General features: G+C 50.7%; 2 protein-coding genes across 4 annotated transcripts; one reads left to right on the forward strand and one right to left on the reverse strand.

Annotated features, from left to right (window-relative positions):
* The first annotated feature begins 4,582 nt into the window (after positions 1–4,582).
* Positions 4,583–8,255, forward strand: SYS1 (SYS1 golgi trafficking protein). Of its 3 annotated transcripts, none has more exons than XM_056507206.1 (4): positions 4,583–4,613; positions 5,221–5,435; positions 6,025–6,092; positions 6,649–8,255. In XM_056507206.1, the coding sequence occupies exons 2-4, from the start codon at positions 5,274–5,276 to the stop codon at positions 6,887–6,889; spliced, it is 471 nt and encodes a 156-aa protein (XP_056363181.1). In that variant the 5' UTR covers positions 4,583–4,613; positions 5,221–5,273; the 3' UTR covers positions 6,890–8,255. The 3 variants fall into 3 exon arrangements, with proteins under 3 accessions (XP_056363181.1, XP_056363183.1, XP_056363182.1); XM_056507208.1 differs by lacking the exon at positions 4,583–4,613 and adding an exon at positions 4,622–4,690; XM_056507207.1 differs by lacking the exons at positions 4,583–4,613; positions 6,025–6,092 and adding an exon at positions 4,674–4,811 and having other exon boundaries at positions 6,649–7,512.
* Positions 8,256–8,340: 85 nt separating this feature from the next.
* LOC130261225 (neuritin-like) lies at positions 8,341–14,852 on the reverse strand. Its single transcript, XM_056507209.1, has 3 exons — positions 14,755–14,852; positions 14,216–14,363; positions 8,341–11,720 (listed from the first exon to the last, which is right to left on the reverse strand). Exons 1-3 carry the CDS (start codon positions 14,795–14,797, stop codon positions 11,495–11,497), a joined length of 417 nt encoding a protein of 138 aa, XP_056363184.1. The 5' UTR covers positions 14,798–14,852; the 3' UTR covers positions 8,341–11,494.
* Between the last annotated feature and the right edge of the window lie 704 nt (positions 14,853–15,556).

Consider the following 15,556-nt stretch of genomic DNA (forward strand, 5'->3'; position numbering starts at 1 on the left):
AAAAGATCCCTAAAGTGAAGCAGCTTTTCCAACTGCCTGTTCCTTTGGGAATAAACAGCTGCAGAGGGTGTGAGCTGAGATCCAGACATGTCCTCAGTGTGTGATAGGACTGTGCCTACAAACAAGCAGGAGGGATCTCCAGGCAGCACCATGCTGAGCTGCCTGTGGAGCCTGTTGACATAATATGAAGTGACAAGGAGTACTGCTCAGGGCTTAAAAAAACTGTTAAGATCTGAAGACAGCACACATGTGGGTAATGGTAGGAACCAACCTGGAGCAGGCTGTGGGGGAGTTTGCTGACCTGCTCAGGACAGCCATGTGTCACTAACCCTTTAGTGAACCTCAGCATCCAAGGCCATGAGGGAGAGATCTGTGCTGGGTTACTACCCTTCCTTATTACCCTCACTTCATCACAGAGGAGCTGATAAAAATCGCTGCTGGTGAGCCCAGCATGGGATGAAGCCCATGATGGGAGCCCAGTTCCTATAGATCTCCAGCTCTGGACACTCAGCAGAGGTGGAGAACAGTAGATGATGAGCAACAAGAGCACACAGATTGAGTTAAATGTGCAAAGAGTGATCCATACCATGACATCTGCCAGACAGGAGACAGCCTCAGCAGCACAAGGTAGCCAGAAGTACTCCATGCCCCCAAACCCTCTAAACATCACCTGTATTTGTGTGCATGTGGCCATGACCTCACTGTACGTCCTTCCAGGTAAAGCAGCCACCACAAAGATGCTTTCAAAACCAGCTTTCTGTGTTGTGGCTACAAATATTGCTCACTCACCTGTTAACTTCCTCTCCAAACAAGCACAATATGTCAAGCTCAGAACCCCTCCACATATACCCCTTCCACCAAATAATCCCCTTGCATGGCACAGGACAGTGCTTTCCCTCCCAGGGAAGTTCTGCTGTGATAGGATGGAGAGGAGTCCATCTGTGTAGAGGGACCACACACATTGTCCGTGTCACACCTGCATGCACAGTCCTTCAGGCAAACTGAACTTGGGCTTCTGGAAACAGAAGAAAAAATTAAACTGATCCCTAATGTACTTTTCAACCTTGAGAACAAATTCCTGTAACTTTAGTTATGATATTTTTTTACATTGTAGATCCACCTCCCTTCCTCAAACACATGGAAATATTCTGTGACTGTGTCTCAAGAGAATGAGAGAAAATGCAGTCATAAAAATCATAATATGGTTCTGTAAACTCATGGCCATAGAACAGCTGCCTTCATTTTGCCCTTCAAGTGTTCTCTTTCAAAATTCTGACATTCTCTTCCCTGGAGCAATGCAGAAAATCCGTGGGTTTATGGCACTCAGAGAGGCCAACAGGACAACTGGGCCCAGAGAGCAAAACTGCACCACTGAAATGTCCTTTCCTGAAACTTCACCACAAGGGAAAGATGCACAATAAAATTAAAATACGTGTGGAGAAACACATTAGTTCTGGGAAATTAATTCTCACATTCAAGGTGTGTCAGTTGTATTCTCCAAGTAAAAATTACAGATTGGCAGAGAAATAGCACAGGCTGGCCACCATTGTTCCTAACCTAGTGTTCAACAGTGAAGGATTACCTAACTCTCATGTTGAAAATCAAAATAAACAGCTGTCAGTCACCAACACAACACAAACATGCTGGAAGTGGAATGGAGTGTCCAAATACAACACATTTGGATGGTGAGGGGAATCACACTTTTACGTGACACACCAAGAAATGTCTAGATAATCTTAAGAAGGTCCTCAAGACAGCTCAATCATACATTCTGTTGCATTAATCAGGAAAAGAGATTCTCCAGCCAAGCTCAGCCCAGTTACTACAGGCAAATTTAAAAAACAAAAGACCTTAGAGCAGGATTCTTAAGAAAAAAAGAAACCTTAAGTAGAGTTTAAAAAAATCTTAACTTCCAAAGTCCATTCAGTACACTGAACTCTGGAAAAACACACCTGCTCACCACATAGGTGGAGGAAGAGGAGCAACTGAAAACTCTCATCCTATGGTTTGAGCCACCTAGTGCTGAATTATTCTGGAAATATGTACTCTTAGCCTTGCTGTCCCTTTAGCAAATGTGACCTTAGCACAACTTCTACCTTTCTGTCAAGGGGGAAATGAACTCCAGCAAAGTTATTATTCAGACAGCACCACCCTTTGTACACCAGCTGGTAAAATACAGATCACCTAAATAAACAGCTTCCTGTTTTAGGGCACAATTCCTGGGGAGGAAAACAATACCATCCTAGACAGTTATTTTTAATGTAAAGAATTGATGGCTAAATAGGGTATTCTTTTTCTACACTCCTGATAAAGAAGTGACCACAATAGTTTCATGTGATCTGGGTACACCCTCAAGTCATCTGCTGTGTCCTGGGCATATTGCCACTTCTCCTTCCACCTGCCACTACTCACAACACACAGGTGGCACACACAGAACAGTCATTGGCTAAAAAGAATATTCTAACCAGAAGTCAGGCAAGCAACATCCACTGTGGCATCCTAGAAACCATGGTCTCTGTTTCAACATCCTTTTCCTCTGTAACACATTTCCTTCATAGCTGTCTCCAACTTTTTGTTTAAACTAAAGAGGAAGAAAAGACAAATTTAAAAAGCAGTTTAATTCCCCAATACTGTTTGATTCCAGGTCCACTTTAAACCATATTCCACAGAGCAGGGGTGTGGGGCAAGGCATCCCATAGGGAGAACACCCTCTTTTCCAGGAGAAGGACAGTCCCCTATGCTGGAGCAGCCTGGAGAGGAGAGAGAGCCAAATCAGGAGCAGGAACAAACAAACATGACCATAAAAGATGCTGTCACAAAGTCGGACAGGAAACAAGTTCACAAACTGGGCTGCAGTTGAGTCACAGCACAAATGTTTTAGTGTCACAGCACTTCCCCATGTCCAGATGGGGACTCGGCCTGCCCAGGGCTGGAGAGAGCCTCAAATCACATCTCAAGCTCGGCTGCTGCTGTGGCTATTCGGTGCCTTCAGTCACAGGGCAGAAACCAAGCAGAGAGGAGCCTCAAATTCCAAAGGAATTCAAGTCAACACCTCCCAAAACAGCGGCTTGCATCTTGTGACCAACAGTCCTACCTTACACTAGCTTGGAGTTCTAGTCAGCTTTGTCTAAACTGAAAATTTTTTTGCAGGCAAAGGAAAGTTAGTCCTATGAGGAACTATAAAAGAAAGCGATGGCTTGCCTATTTCTGAGAGCCAAACACAGCAGATTTCAGGAAAGGAAACCGATTTCTACCAAGAATTAACAGAGGAAGTGTTGAGTGTCACAATTTATGCTCAGTAATGTGTTGGCAGCAGACAGCTATGACAAGGCTGGGATTTTCCCTTGTTCGTTTCTGCACTGGGTAAGGCTGGAGCTTCTGCAAAAATAAATTCTCCAAAGGCCTAAATGAGAACTCGGCAATAGTGGCCCACATCCACCATGCATGTGCCTCTGCCTTGCACAATACTTCCTAGGAGATGGTCCGGGAACAGGGAACAAATTGTGTCTAACCTGGCACAGAACAGAAATTCACAGAATGAGGAAAGGAAAACATACAGCAAAGCTGCATAGGGAACTTCCCATAAGAGGCATGGAAAAAACGTCATGAGAGCCTGTCAGAGATCATAATCAGAGTTCCCATCGCCAGCATATTCCACACCCACGACTGATGTGAGCCTACCACCTCCCATAGAACCTGGATTCCCCTTTTTGTTCCTTCTCCTCTCCTTTCCAGGTGAAAACGACTCTTGTGGCAAGGTTCACCGAAACACCCCGGGGGGGCCTCTTCTCCTTTTTCTAGAAAAGATCTTATCTCCAAAATGCTCCGTTTTCTCACACAGCCTTGGGGATTTTGCTATTAAGTCAGTTACAATTCTTACACCTGAAGCCAAGCAAACGGGACAGCTCACATAGAGTCCCAGCAGCCAGGAGCTGATCATAGAAGGGGTACATGGATCACGAGGGTGTCTGGCACCTGGCCATTTCGTGAGGCTAAATAGAAGAAATCAGCACTTACCAGAAGAAACCTCCCAGAAAAACCAATCCAGCCCTGTAACGGAAAGGTGCTGTCAGGGCATACCAGGGCTCAGAACAATATCCTGGTACCCGATGGCCTAAAGCTAAAACGAGCACACCTGGGCAGCAGCTGCCAAGAGCCTCAGCGCCTACGGGAATGGGCCTGGAAATGAAAGGAAATACCCGGGGACAATAATTTCTTGTATGGTTGGTATTTGTGTTTTTAGCAAGGGCTGCTCAGCCAAGTTATTGAACGCACTGACACAGTGCAGATGGGCAGGGACGGGGCTGGAGAAGCCTTATCTTTAAAATCCTCTGTTGTCCCACATAGCCTTGGGAATTTCACTATTCACACAGCGACAATTCTCATACCTGGAGCCAGGCAAACACCGAGGCTCACTGAGGTCACCAAACCGAGTCCCCGCAGCCAAGGGCAGATGACAGAAGGGGTACGGGGCAGCATGAGGGACTCTGTGTCCTTTCAGCGGTTACTGAAGGCACCGACCGAGGGCAGGGGACAGGGCTGGGGACGCCCTTGGCAGGCGGATGTGACAGAACTGGGGCTGGACACTGGGTACAGACGGCCGGCGGGCGGAGGTCATAGCTGGGAGTCGTGGGCAGCGGGCAGGGGTCGGAATCGGGATCGAGATCTAGCGGTGTCGGGATCGAGCAGGGTTAGGATCGGGACTGAGCGGAGTTTGGCATCGGGATCGAGCGGGATAGGAATCAGAATCCAGAGGGTTCAGTATTGGGATCCAGCGGGGTCGGAGTCGTGAGGGATCAGGATTCAGCGAGGTCAGAACCGGGATCCTGGGGATCGGGATCCAGAAGGGTCAGGATCGGGATCCAGCAGGATCGGTATCCAGTGGGGTCGGGGCAGCGGGGTCAGGATCGGGATCCAGCGGGGTCAGGTGCAGTGGGATCGGGACCCAGCGGGATGATGACCCAGCGGGTCGAGACCCAGAGGGATCAGGATCGGGATCCAGCGGCGTCAGGATTGGTATCCAGCGGGGTCGGGACCCAGCGGGGTCGGTATCCAGCGGGATCGGCACCCAGCCGGGCTGGGATCCAGCGGGATCTGGATCGGGACCCAGCGGGGTTGGAACGCAGCGGTGTCGGTATCCAGCGGGGTCGGGTTCGGCACTCAGCGGGGTCGGGGCAGTGGGCGCGGCTCGGGGGTTCACTGGGTCCTCCCGCGCGGCAGGGGGCGCTGTGGCGCAGCGGCGGCTGCACTTCCGCACAGGAGGCGGGCGGGCGATGGCGGCGCAGTTCCGCAGCTACGTGTGGGACCCCGCTCTGATCGTGGCGCAGATGGTGCTGCTGCAGGCGGGATACTACAGCTCGCTCGGGCTCTGGCTCGCCCTCCTCGGCACACTGGGCAGCACTGGGCCCTCCCTCCAGCAGGTCTTCAGCGACGAGGTGAGGGCACGCCCCGGGAAGACGCCGTGGGCGCAGGCCCCTGCAGCGGGGGGCCCTTGCTGAGGGAGACAGACGCCGCTCCCGTGCGGGCACCCGGTGTTAGGGACTGCCCACCGCCCTGGGAGCACCCCGGTGTGGGCGCAGAGCTCCCCTGCCCCGTGCAGCAGCCCCCCAGTACACAGAGCTGCTGTGTCGTGTGGGTGCCCCAGTGTGGAGGTAAAGCCCTCCCTCAGAATAGGTGGTACCGCGGGGAGAGACAGCACTTCGGTGCATGGGGGTGGTAGCTCCCATACAGAGACAGGTGTCCTGTACAGGTGGTACCCCTGTGGAGAGATACCCTTTGTAGGTCCTCTTGGTGTAAAGATAGCTCCCCTACTCCTAGAAATAACCCGAGTATGGATACCGTCCACCCCCAGTTTAGGTGGTTCCCCTAAACAAGAACCAGACCTTTCCCTTTCCCGTAGGTGCCCCCAGACAGACAGACAGACATGTCCAGCTCCTTCTGTAGATCCTGGTCCATGCAGGGCTGTGCCACGGGAGATTCGGGCTGTGAGTTGTGCCGCGGGTTCCTACTAATAGTCCCATGTAGATTTTAGGCTTCTCAACCCCGCCGGGGAGGCTCTCCATGATGGCTTTCATCCTCAATGCTCTCACCTGGTAAGTCTGCAGCTAGCTGGAGCACCTGCATCTTGTCTTTTTGTCCCGTTAAGCTGTAAAAGAATTCAGTGTGATGTACTGCCTCTCTCCAAATATCTCCCAAAATCCCTGTGTCTTCTTAAGGATGTCTGCTGAGGGCAGTGGGGAACTGCTGACTCTTGGCTTTCTAGAACCTGTAAAAGTAATTTCATTTCACTGCCTCAGTTTCCCAGCTGTGAATGAGATTTGCTTTCGTGGGAGATTTTGCTAAAAGTTAGAATGAACAAATCTCAGCCAACACTGATCTATAAACACAAATGTATTTTGCCACTGCACAGAGATTACTAGAGGTGATAGTCTATAAATTCCTGCCTATTCTCTGCATTAAAATCTCATTTTCCTGCTGTCATGTAGTTCAAAAGCATTGGTAATGTTTTGAAGGAAAGAGGTCAGAAACAACCTATTCCTAAAATATTTGAAGAAGTTTTAAAACCACTACATAATCAGCAATGAGTTGCTGCACCTCCTTTTCCATAGGTCTGGTGGAGTTCATTAACCTCCTGTCTTCACTTTGCAGCGCTCTGGGCTTGCTGTACTTCATCCGGCGAGGGAAGCAGTGCCTGGATTTCACCGTCACCGTTCACTTCTTCCACCTGCTGGGCTGCTGGATCTACAACTCGCGCTTCCCCTCGACGCTGACGTGGTGGCTGGTGCACATGGTGTGCACGGCGCTGATGGCAGCCATCGGGGAGTACTTGTGCATGAGAATAGAGCTGCGGGAGATCCCGCTCAACTCCACCCCCAAATCCAATGTATAGACTGCCTCTGGCAACAACATGCTGCATTCTGTCATTGTTCCCAGTACAATGCATCCAATGCCTCAGAATCATCCCTGAAGAAGCACAGCAGGTCTGTTTAGACTTTATGATTTTTTTGTTTTGGACCTCGGTGACTGCATGAGTGTGAACATCTCCTCTGGCATCGGCTGACAATGGGGGAGGAGCACATGTTTATTTTGTTAACACAAAGTATTAAACTGACTGTATGGAGAGCATGCCCTCTTCAGTCATGAGACTGTTAAAAGCCAGGTAGCAAAACTTGGTGCGTGAGGAGCATTTGGAATTGACCAATGTGGGAGTGCCCTGGATGGGTAACAATGATCAGCTCTTCTTGCCAGAGCTGGCATGGTGAACAGTGGGGCTGGGAGCTGCTGCTTCCAATCTGTGACTTGTTTGGGTTTTGCTTGGGAGAAGAGTCAAGGAAGTGAATGGATGGGGAGAAAGAAAATAGTTGTACTTACCTGAATCACCAGCTGAGACACTAAATAACCTGTAACGTTAGGTGGGTTTGTTTGCTGTTTCCATGTTTGATACACAGAGGTGACAGACAGCAGTTTGCTGAAGAAATCTTTTGTAATAATAAAAATATAATGTTGCTGTGAGTGTTACGGCTCTCCTGGGAAGCTGAGCACTTCAAGAAATACTACAAGTGTCTGTATCATGGCAACAGAAGTTTGCAGCCAGAGAACACTTGGCTGTGAGGTGCCCACTGTCTGGAGCACATAAAATTTCCTACAATAAACATTTCATACCTCTGCTCTGAAAGGAAGGCATCCTTGAGTGCTGTCTTGGGGAGTCGCTGGCATAATCCCACTTCAGAGGGAATGTCAGCAGTCCAGGATCTCCCTATGTCCAGCCTGAGCCTACAGCTGCCCTGGGGAAACCTGCAAAAGGGTCCTGGAGCCATGATGCTGTTCCCCCTTGGATGGGCTTTCCCATCAGGCTTCAGCAGTCTAGCAACAGATCTGGCCTGGTAGACACGATGTTAAGTAAGAAACTGCTGTTATATCTCACATATTTAGAGACCCTTCAAATAAACTTCACCAGGCAGGGACATCCCCTGATTGCTGAGGGTCCAGAGCTGGGTGGTTCCTCCAGATCCATCAGCCCAAGGAAGCAGCCCCAAATCCTGCCTGGTTTCCACTGAGGAGTGGCCATGTTGTGCAATCCCAAACAAGGGCAAAGCCAGGTCTGGAGACAGATTTTTCTCCTGTGCAGCATCTTGCTGCAGTAACTTCCCTTTTATGTAAATGTTTGTAAGATTTAATTTGCATAAATTGTTTGCTAATTGAGTTTGTTGGAAAGTGGTGCGATGATGTGAGACTGATAAACTCTCTGAAGCTGCTCTTTTGATTTTTATTACTGGGGAACTGAGCTGTATTACCATCCCTACTCTCACATTCAGACGCTGTAAATTGGGGCAGGATGACATCCTGCTGCTGTACATACTCAGCAGATCTCCAGAGGAGGATTACTGTCTAAAAAAAAGGTAACCAGCACTTTCCATATTGGGGGATTTCACCAGGAGCCCTTCCTGACCAAAGCCCCTGTAAGCAGAGTTTCAAACAGCAGAAGCCTTTCAGAAAGATGAAATTACACAAGTGTTTGTCTGGGCAGGAGTCAGGCTGGAGGGCCACCCTGAGGTCACTTCCTAGGGCTGCCCCTGCAGCAAGACAGTTCATCCCTTCTCAAAATCTGCTCATTTTTCATATACAAGGATACTTGCCTTTCTCCCAGTCACATCAGCCTGGATGTAAACTGGTCTCCAGTAGGTGCCAGTATCTCCCTCAGAAAGGAGCAGGGAGTGTGCCTGTGTTTGGGTTTGGAGCAGAGGGCAGTGCTGCCTTGGGGTAGCAAGCGCTGGTAAGCTGTTAGTCATGTTTTAAGACTCCTTCAGGGTCATTTTGTCCTCTGCTTCTTGGTGCTGTACTTGAGAAAGAACATTCCAGCCCTGCAGGGACAGGGAAGGTTTGCAGGTTTACTTTAAGGATTAATACCACACCAAAGCGTGGTGTGAGCTCCTGTGTTCAGGGCTGTTCTTGAGGCAAGTGGGAGCTAAAGATTAATTACAGTGAATTTGAGAACAAGGAGACAAAGCCACGTTCTTCCAGCTGCTCCCAGAGTTGCTGTGGGTCTGTATTAACAGAGCTGCCACCTTTGTTCCCCTGTAAGAACAAAGGTGAAAACTTCGGACTAAGGGACACTTAACCCATTTCTTTTTGAATATGCAAGACTTGCTGTAACCACTTCAGCAGCTTCCCTGGAGGGGTGAAATTTGGGAACAGCTTTGTATCTGGAGAAACTCACGGCAAAGCTATGAGGAGAATCCTTGACAAATGGAGCTTTAACACTGAGGCTGCAGGACATCCCAGGAGCTGCACTGCATCAGCATGAAGTATGCTGTAGGATCAGAAATCTTTCTGAAAGGCTGCTGACTGCCTACAAGAAATGAATATGTGTAGCACTTTTTTTCTTTTTTTTTTTTTTTTTTTTTTAAAGGACTTTTACTGTAATTGTCCTAGTCATAGAGGAAGTTCTGCTAAAAATGAAATACTGATTGAGGAAACTCATCACTCTCATACTGTGAGACCTAGTTTTCTCTCACATGCTTTCAGTCAGATTTAGAAGCACCTTTGGCTTAAAAAAAAAATCTGCTCCCAATACCAGAACAGTGGCAGATGGTCTTTGTTTCTTAATGAATCTTTGCGGGGTTTTTTGTGTGCAATAGTTGAGGGATTTGCTTCCAGGGAAGATATGTCCCAAGACCTGCTCTTCTCAGAGACAGTGGCAGTCAGCCATTTGCATCCATGGTTTTGCAAAAAGATTTCTTGCAGATCTGATAATTTTACCTTCCTTTTCCCCAAAGCTTTCAACGTAGAAAATTTTAAGAGAGGAATTGCCAAATTCAAAGAAAAGGCAAGGGTTATGGGATTTTATGGGGGCTGTGCTAACTTCTTTTCCTAAATGCATTAAATAGCTGTTCTAAACAAAGAATAGGTACAGGATTTACAGCCAAAATACTCCAGTCTTGGTTGTATGTGATTTTCCCCTGCTTCAGCGTTTTCCAGCCACAAGAGGTAACAGGTAAGGGGGGAGCAGGATCAAAGAGCAAACAATGCTCTTGGTTTGGAGTAAGAATTAAGCACCTGAGTGGTTCACTCCAGGTTTTACCATGCTCTGATTTACCCTTTCTCCACTGCTCACCCTAAGGCTTTGTGCCCCAGATGCTGAGTACTGAATATATAAGTAACAACTCGAGCACAGAAGGGCTGTCTGAACACCAGCTGCTCTGCCCTGGTTTATTTCTTGGAATTTGCGCCAATTTCTTCATTATCTCCTGCTGCTGCTGCAGGGGCAGAGTGTTGATAGCGAGTGTAAGAGGAGAAACACGTGAGTGCCAGGGGAAGGCAGCGTGACCCAACACCACTGTTAGGAAAAAGATCCTTTGCTCTAGAAGCTTGCCTGGAATGCATCTGGAAGGATCTTTGGGAGTTAGCAGGGCCCTGGTTTCCCTGCTCACACTGTCAGCACACATCCCATGACCCTGTACAGCCAGGCAGGGCATAGAGATCCATCAACATCCTGAAAACATAGACTGCCTTGGGCTAATCCAGAATATTGTTGTGTTTCTCCTACATACTCAGAAATCACTTGCAAACACCTCTCAGTTCCAAATACTTCCATGCTTGTACTGAAGCTGCAAAACTGACAACACTCTGAGCCATAAAGGAGACAAGAGGAGACTGTGCTTTTGAGCAAGAGCCAGGACAAATAACTTCTGCCATGCTGTTGGCTCTACAACAAACTTTAATTCTCTGGAATTACACACTTCTATCCACAGCTGCTTACAGGTACCTTGGGGAAAGCATTAAAGCAGAAGAGTTGCTATAAATCCCTTTTGTCCTCCTTGCTTGATACTCCTCCCTCCAGATGTTTTTCACCTCTGTCCTTAGAAAAGGGATTTACACATAACACAGAAGTTACTCAGGAATTCAGATGTGTGCAAGAGAAGTCATGCAACTGTGATTATTGTTCAGCAGGGGTTTTAACATATCCTCAAAGAAAAAAGGCCAGTACAGGGCAGTAAGGTCTCCTTTCAGCCTGTGACAGGACAGGCACCATCCCCTGCACCTCATGAAGCAGTGGGAAAAATACCCATTTTGTTTTGAGTGCCCAAATTAAAACCCTGGGGAGTTGATCTGGTAGAGAGAGTCAGCAAAGTAAACAGGTTTCCTTCCAGTTGCCATAGAAGAGTGCAGAAGTGTCCAGCATTCATCCTTTTTCTAGAATTTATCATTTCTCCCCAAATCCTGTGCCCTGTATTTACAAGTTCCCAAGTCTCCCAACAGCCAGATCTGTGCCTGTGCCTTGAGGCAGAAGAGGACAGGAGTTATTGCAAATTACAGAGAAATGTCAACACCCTGGAGATGCTGCCAAGCTCTTCCATGTCTCACAGGTGCAGAATAGAGCTAGGAGTTTCTGAGCTCCACACAGTGTATTCCTCAAAGGTTTGGAAAACAGATCTGAAAGATGCCACACCACACACTGCCACCACTTTTGTTGGGATACTCAGAGAGCTGCAGTTTATAAGTTCAGCCAAGTGACGATGAGGGGGATGCTGAGGATGGAAATGTTGGGAACATGGGTCCAGGCAAAGCTTTGGGCCATGCTGGGGCTGCAGAGGTCGAACAAGCTGCCTTGAAATTTGGTTTTTCGGGACTCCCTTCTCAGCATCTCCCAGACAGCTGCTGCTTCCTTCTGGCACTCCCAGAGCACTGTCAGGGCACAGGTGTGGAATTCATCCCAATACCTGCAACCAGAGAGACACCACACTGTCAGTCCCTTTGCATTCCCACAGCACTGGATGCCAGGCAGAGCCTTGCTGCCCTGAGCCTGCCCTCTGAGCAGCAACACCCCTCGTGTACTGCACAAATTGCCCAGATTATTCATCCCCTCCATCATATGCCAGAGCTTCTTGGCTAAAACTCCAGGCCTCAAAACGCTGAAATTATTTATTCCTTTTCCTCCCCCTCTTTTCTCTTGAAGTCAATAAAATCCATTATTTTCCATCAACAAATGTTTCCCTGAGTATCTCACACAGGCTGCAAACAAAGACCCAGCACATCTCATTCATCACTTTCTCAGCTTTCTCCAAGCAGAGTCAAGGGCAAATGGAAGCACAAAGCACGGAGAAGGACAAGAGCTCCCACAGGCTGTCACAGCTTTTCCTAAGGTACGGGCAGGGGCAGGAGGAGTTATTCACTGTGTTCTCATTAGAATCATCTCCATTTATATGCTGGGTATTACTTTCACAAGTAGAAGCTGTTTAGTGGAAAGAGGCTTTTGGAGAGTACCAGAGGGAAAAGACAAAACAGACAGAGCTAACCCATGGTGATGCAGGAATAAAGCAGGAGTTGTTCTGGTGTCTTGTCCCACATGAGCTGGGCACCATGCCCAGCTCCCTGCAAGCTGGAAGACAGGAGTCTGGAGGGCAGGAGCAATTGCTCTGTCACCTTCCCTGTGTCTGCCAACACACCAGGCACACATGCCACCAATCAGGAAGGGGAAGCAGCCCAGCTGGCTGAGAGGGGACACTGTGCACCTGAAAAGGACAGCACGGTGCTGTCCTGCACTTTGTGCAGGCAGGCAAACTTGAGCACTCTGCTTACTTAGACCCAGACTTACGTCAGAATGCCAGCTGTGAGGGAGTTCATTAAACTGAGTCACTGTGGCAGAATAAATGTCCTCAGATAATGAGAAAAGCTGGTGCCAACCCTGGCAACCTTCAGTGGTCGCTCCCAATCTGCAGCAGGAGGCAGCTCTGACAGAGTTAAACCTGACCCAAGTCTGCAGGCAAGACAAGCTTGGGGAAAGTGAAGGGGAATGGCAGGTTCAGCCTAGATCTGCTTTCAGCTGGGATGGCAATTCCTGGCTTTTCAGCCTTCACAGCCCCCATCTGCTCAGGCAGGCAGGCTGCTGGCAAGCACCTTGTCCAGCCAGCTCTGGGGCAGTGCTGCACACTGAGCTGAGACACCACCAGCCCCCACAGCAGCTCCTCACCCACCCTCCTGGAGAGGGGACCACAGCAAGAAATGCAAGCAGCAGTGGATAAGGCTGAGCAAGGGCTAATAATTCAGAAATATTTCCTGGAAGCTGAGAAATCATCAGCTTCCTACCAGGAAAGATCCCAGGACCTGTTCAGCAATGGTCTGTGCCTCTGAGCTGTGAGAAAAACTCAGCTCACACATTTCACATGAGCTTCAGCAAAATAATTGCTCCTCCAGCAGTAGCATGGGCTGGGTGTTTTCTCTTTGGGTGTTTCCTAATACCAAGAAGCCTCCTTTAAAAACAAACAAACAAACCAAAAGTGTCAATTCCGTCCAAACCAGAGTAGTTCCTATTTCAACCCACCCACAGGCAGGCCCCAAAGAGGCTGTTCATCCTGATCCAGTCTGTCTCCTGGAGAAAGTGGAATACAGAGCAGGTTACAGCCTGCAGGGTGGTTTCCAGCAGCTCAGAAGTTGTGACCCCAGGGCACTCAGCCCTCCACCTTGCTCTGCCGGGTTTCCACCGCCTCCAGACTCGTGGGTTTTCCCTTCATTACTGTCTATATTTCCTTCTAACTCCTGTTCACTCGCCACAGCTTGCTCTGGAGACACAAAGCTGGCTCCATTTATCTCTGCAAACATTTTACATCCACCTCGTGGCTTCTGCTCGTGTGCTTTTTAATTGGACCTTCCTCCAAACCTGCCCAACACCACCCCTCATTACCCAGCTCTTCTCCAGTTCAGTTAAAGTTAACATCTTCCCAATATCATCATCTTAGGGCATCACTACAAACTCGGGCAAACCAGGGCTGGGACAAATCCAAGGATGAAGGGTCTAGACAGGGAGGAATAAAGCTTGTTTTGGGCAGCACGTGGTGCCCAGTGCAGGCTGCTCCTGGCAGTGCTGGGCACTGGGGCAGACCACTGCCTGAAACCTGGGGTCCAGGGGAGATTTTCCTGGGGTGCAGAGTGGGTCAGGTCCCTCCAGCCCCTCTCCTCCTGGCTGTGGGCATGCAGGGTCTGATGGGACCAGAGCTGGGGGCTGGAGCTGCTGCCAGGGACCAGGGATACAAACTCCAGTGGGAGACAGGTAGGAGATGGATGGATGGACGGACAGAGACACGAAGCCCACTGTGTCTATCTGAAACCGGAGTGAGGTGTGAAGCACACGTGTGTGTGCAGGCACGGGACTCAGGAGGGCAGGAGACTTCAGACAGAGGCAATGCCAAAAGCCAGGCTGGCCATGCACCGTACTCACCGGCAGACTCGGTGCAGCCCCTGCAGCTCGATGCCCTCCTCCTCCTCGTACGCTGCCATGCTGTCCCCCAGCTTGAGGACGCAGTCCGAGAGGCCCCGGTAAGCGCCGGCGCAGGCGGGTCCGGCTGCCAGCAGCCCGGCCAGGTGCCCTGCCAGCACCGGGGGCGAGGTGAGCACCGGCACCTGTGCGGACAGAGCCCACCTCCGCCCCGGGGTGCCCCGGCTCGGGGGACAGCCTCGAGCCCTCACCGCCCCCCGGCTGTGTCCGGCGGTGTCGGGGTCTGCCCAGGGCCCGGCGGACACGGGGCGAGCCGAGCGCAGTCAGCCCGGGCTGCCATCCCACGCCGGCACCCCCGGCCCGGGGGGGGATAGTGACCGGCGGGGGGACCTGCCGGAGGAACAGAGCCGACCCCGCCCGGACCAAGGGAGAGAGAGAGGGAGGGAAGAAGGGAACACCTGATGGCATCGCCCCCTCCCCGCGGACCCCCCAGACACCGCCCAGTCCCCCCACCCGACCCCCCCGCCCGGGCATCCCCTCACCCAGGGCGAGGAGGAGCACGGCCGGGCCCCGCCGCTGCCCCATCCCTCCGCCGGGCTCGGGCTGCAGCCCCGCTCCCTCTGCCGGTGTCCGCACCACCGGGGCCGGCAGCGCTCCCCTCCCTCCCGCCTCCGCGGGGAGGGCACCCGTCCCCAGTCGCCGCTAATGAGCAGCTTCGGCCGCGGCTAATTAAGGAGGGGGCTGGGCCGAGACTAATGAGAGTCCAGGGGCACCCCCAGCCCCTCACCCCGCAGCACCAGCATCCGGCAGCTCCGCACCTCCCTGCACCGGATCTTGCCGGGACTCTGCCAGCGCCCACCGCTGCTCGCAGTCGGCATCCGCCTCCAGGCACCAGCGTCCCAGTACCAGCATCCTCACTCCAAAGGCTCCCACCCCCTGCCCACCACAGCTCTGCTACCCACTCCAAGCGTGACACTAGTCGGGGACATGGGACAGTGCCCGCTGCCAGCAGCAGGACGCTGGGCAGGGCAAGGACCTCTTCACTTGGCTTGAGTCTCTTGAACAGCACAGGAGAACACAATGAAGGGTGGGAAGCAAAGCCCAGAGTGTTTGAAGGGTCAAAGCCTTAAACATCAGCTCTTACAACTCTAAAACTTGCCCAGACCCTGGCTTCTGCAATTCCCAAGGCTGCATGGCCCTTTGTGCCATCAATTGGGAGTTTTCATGTCTGTGGCCAGATCCCAGCTCTTGCTCCAGGAATCCCTTTGGCTCCAGCAGGAAGGGGAACAGAAAGTGACCTGCCTTCTTTGGCAGCATTGCTGTGGAGGCTGGTCATGTCAGACT

This window comes from Oenanthe melanoleuca, chromosome 20 (genome assembly GCF_029582105.1).
Source record: "Oenanthe melanoleuca isolate GR-GAL-2019-014 chromosome 20, OMel1.0, whole genome shotgun sequence".
Lineage (NCBI taxonomy): Eukaryota > Metazoa > Chordata > Aves > Passeriformes > Muscicapidae > Oenanthe > Oenanthe melanoleuca.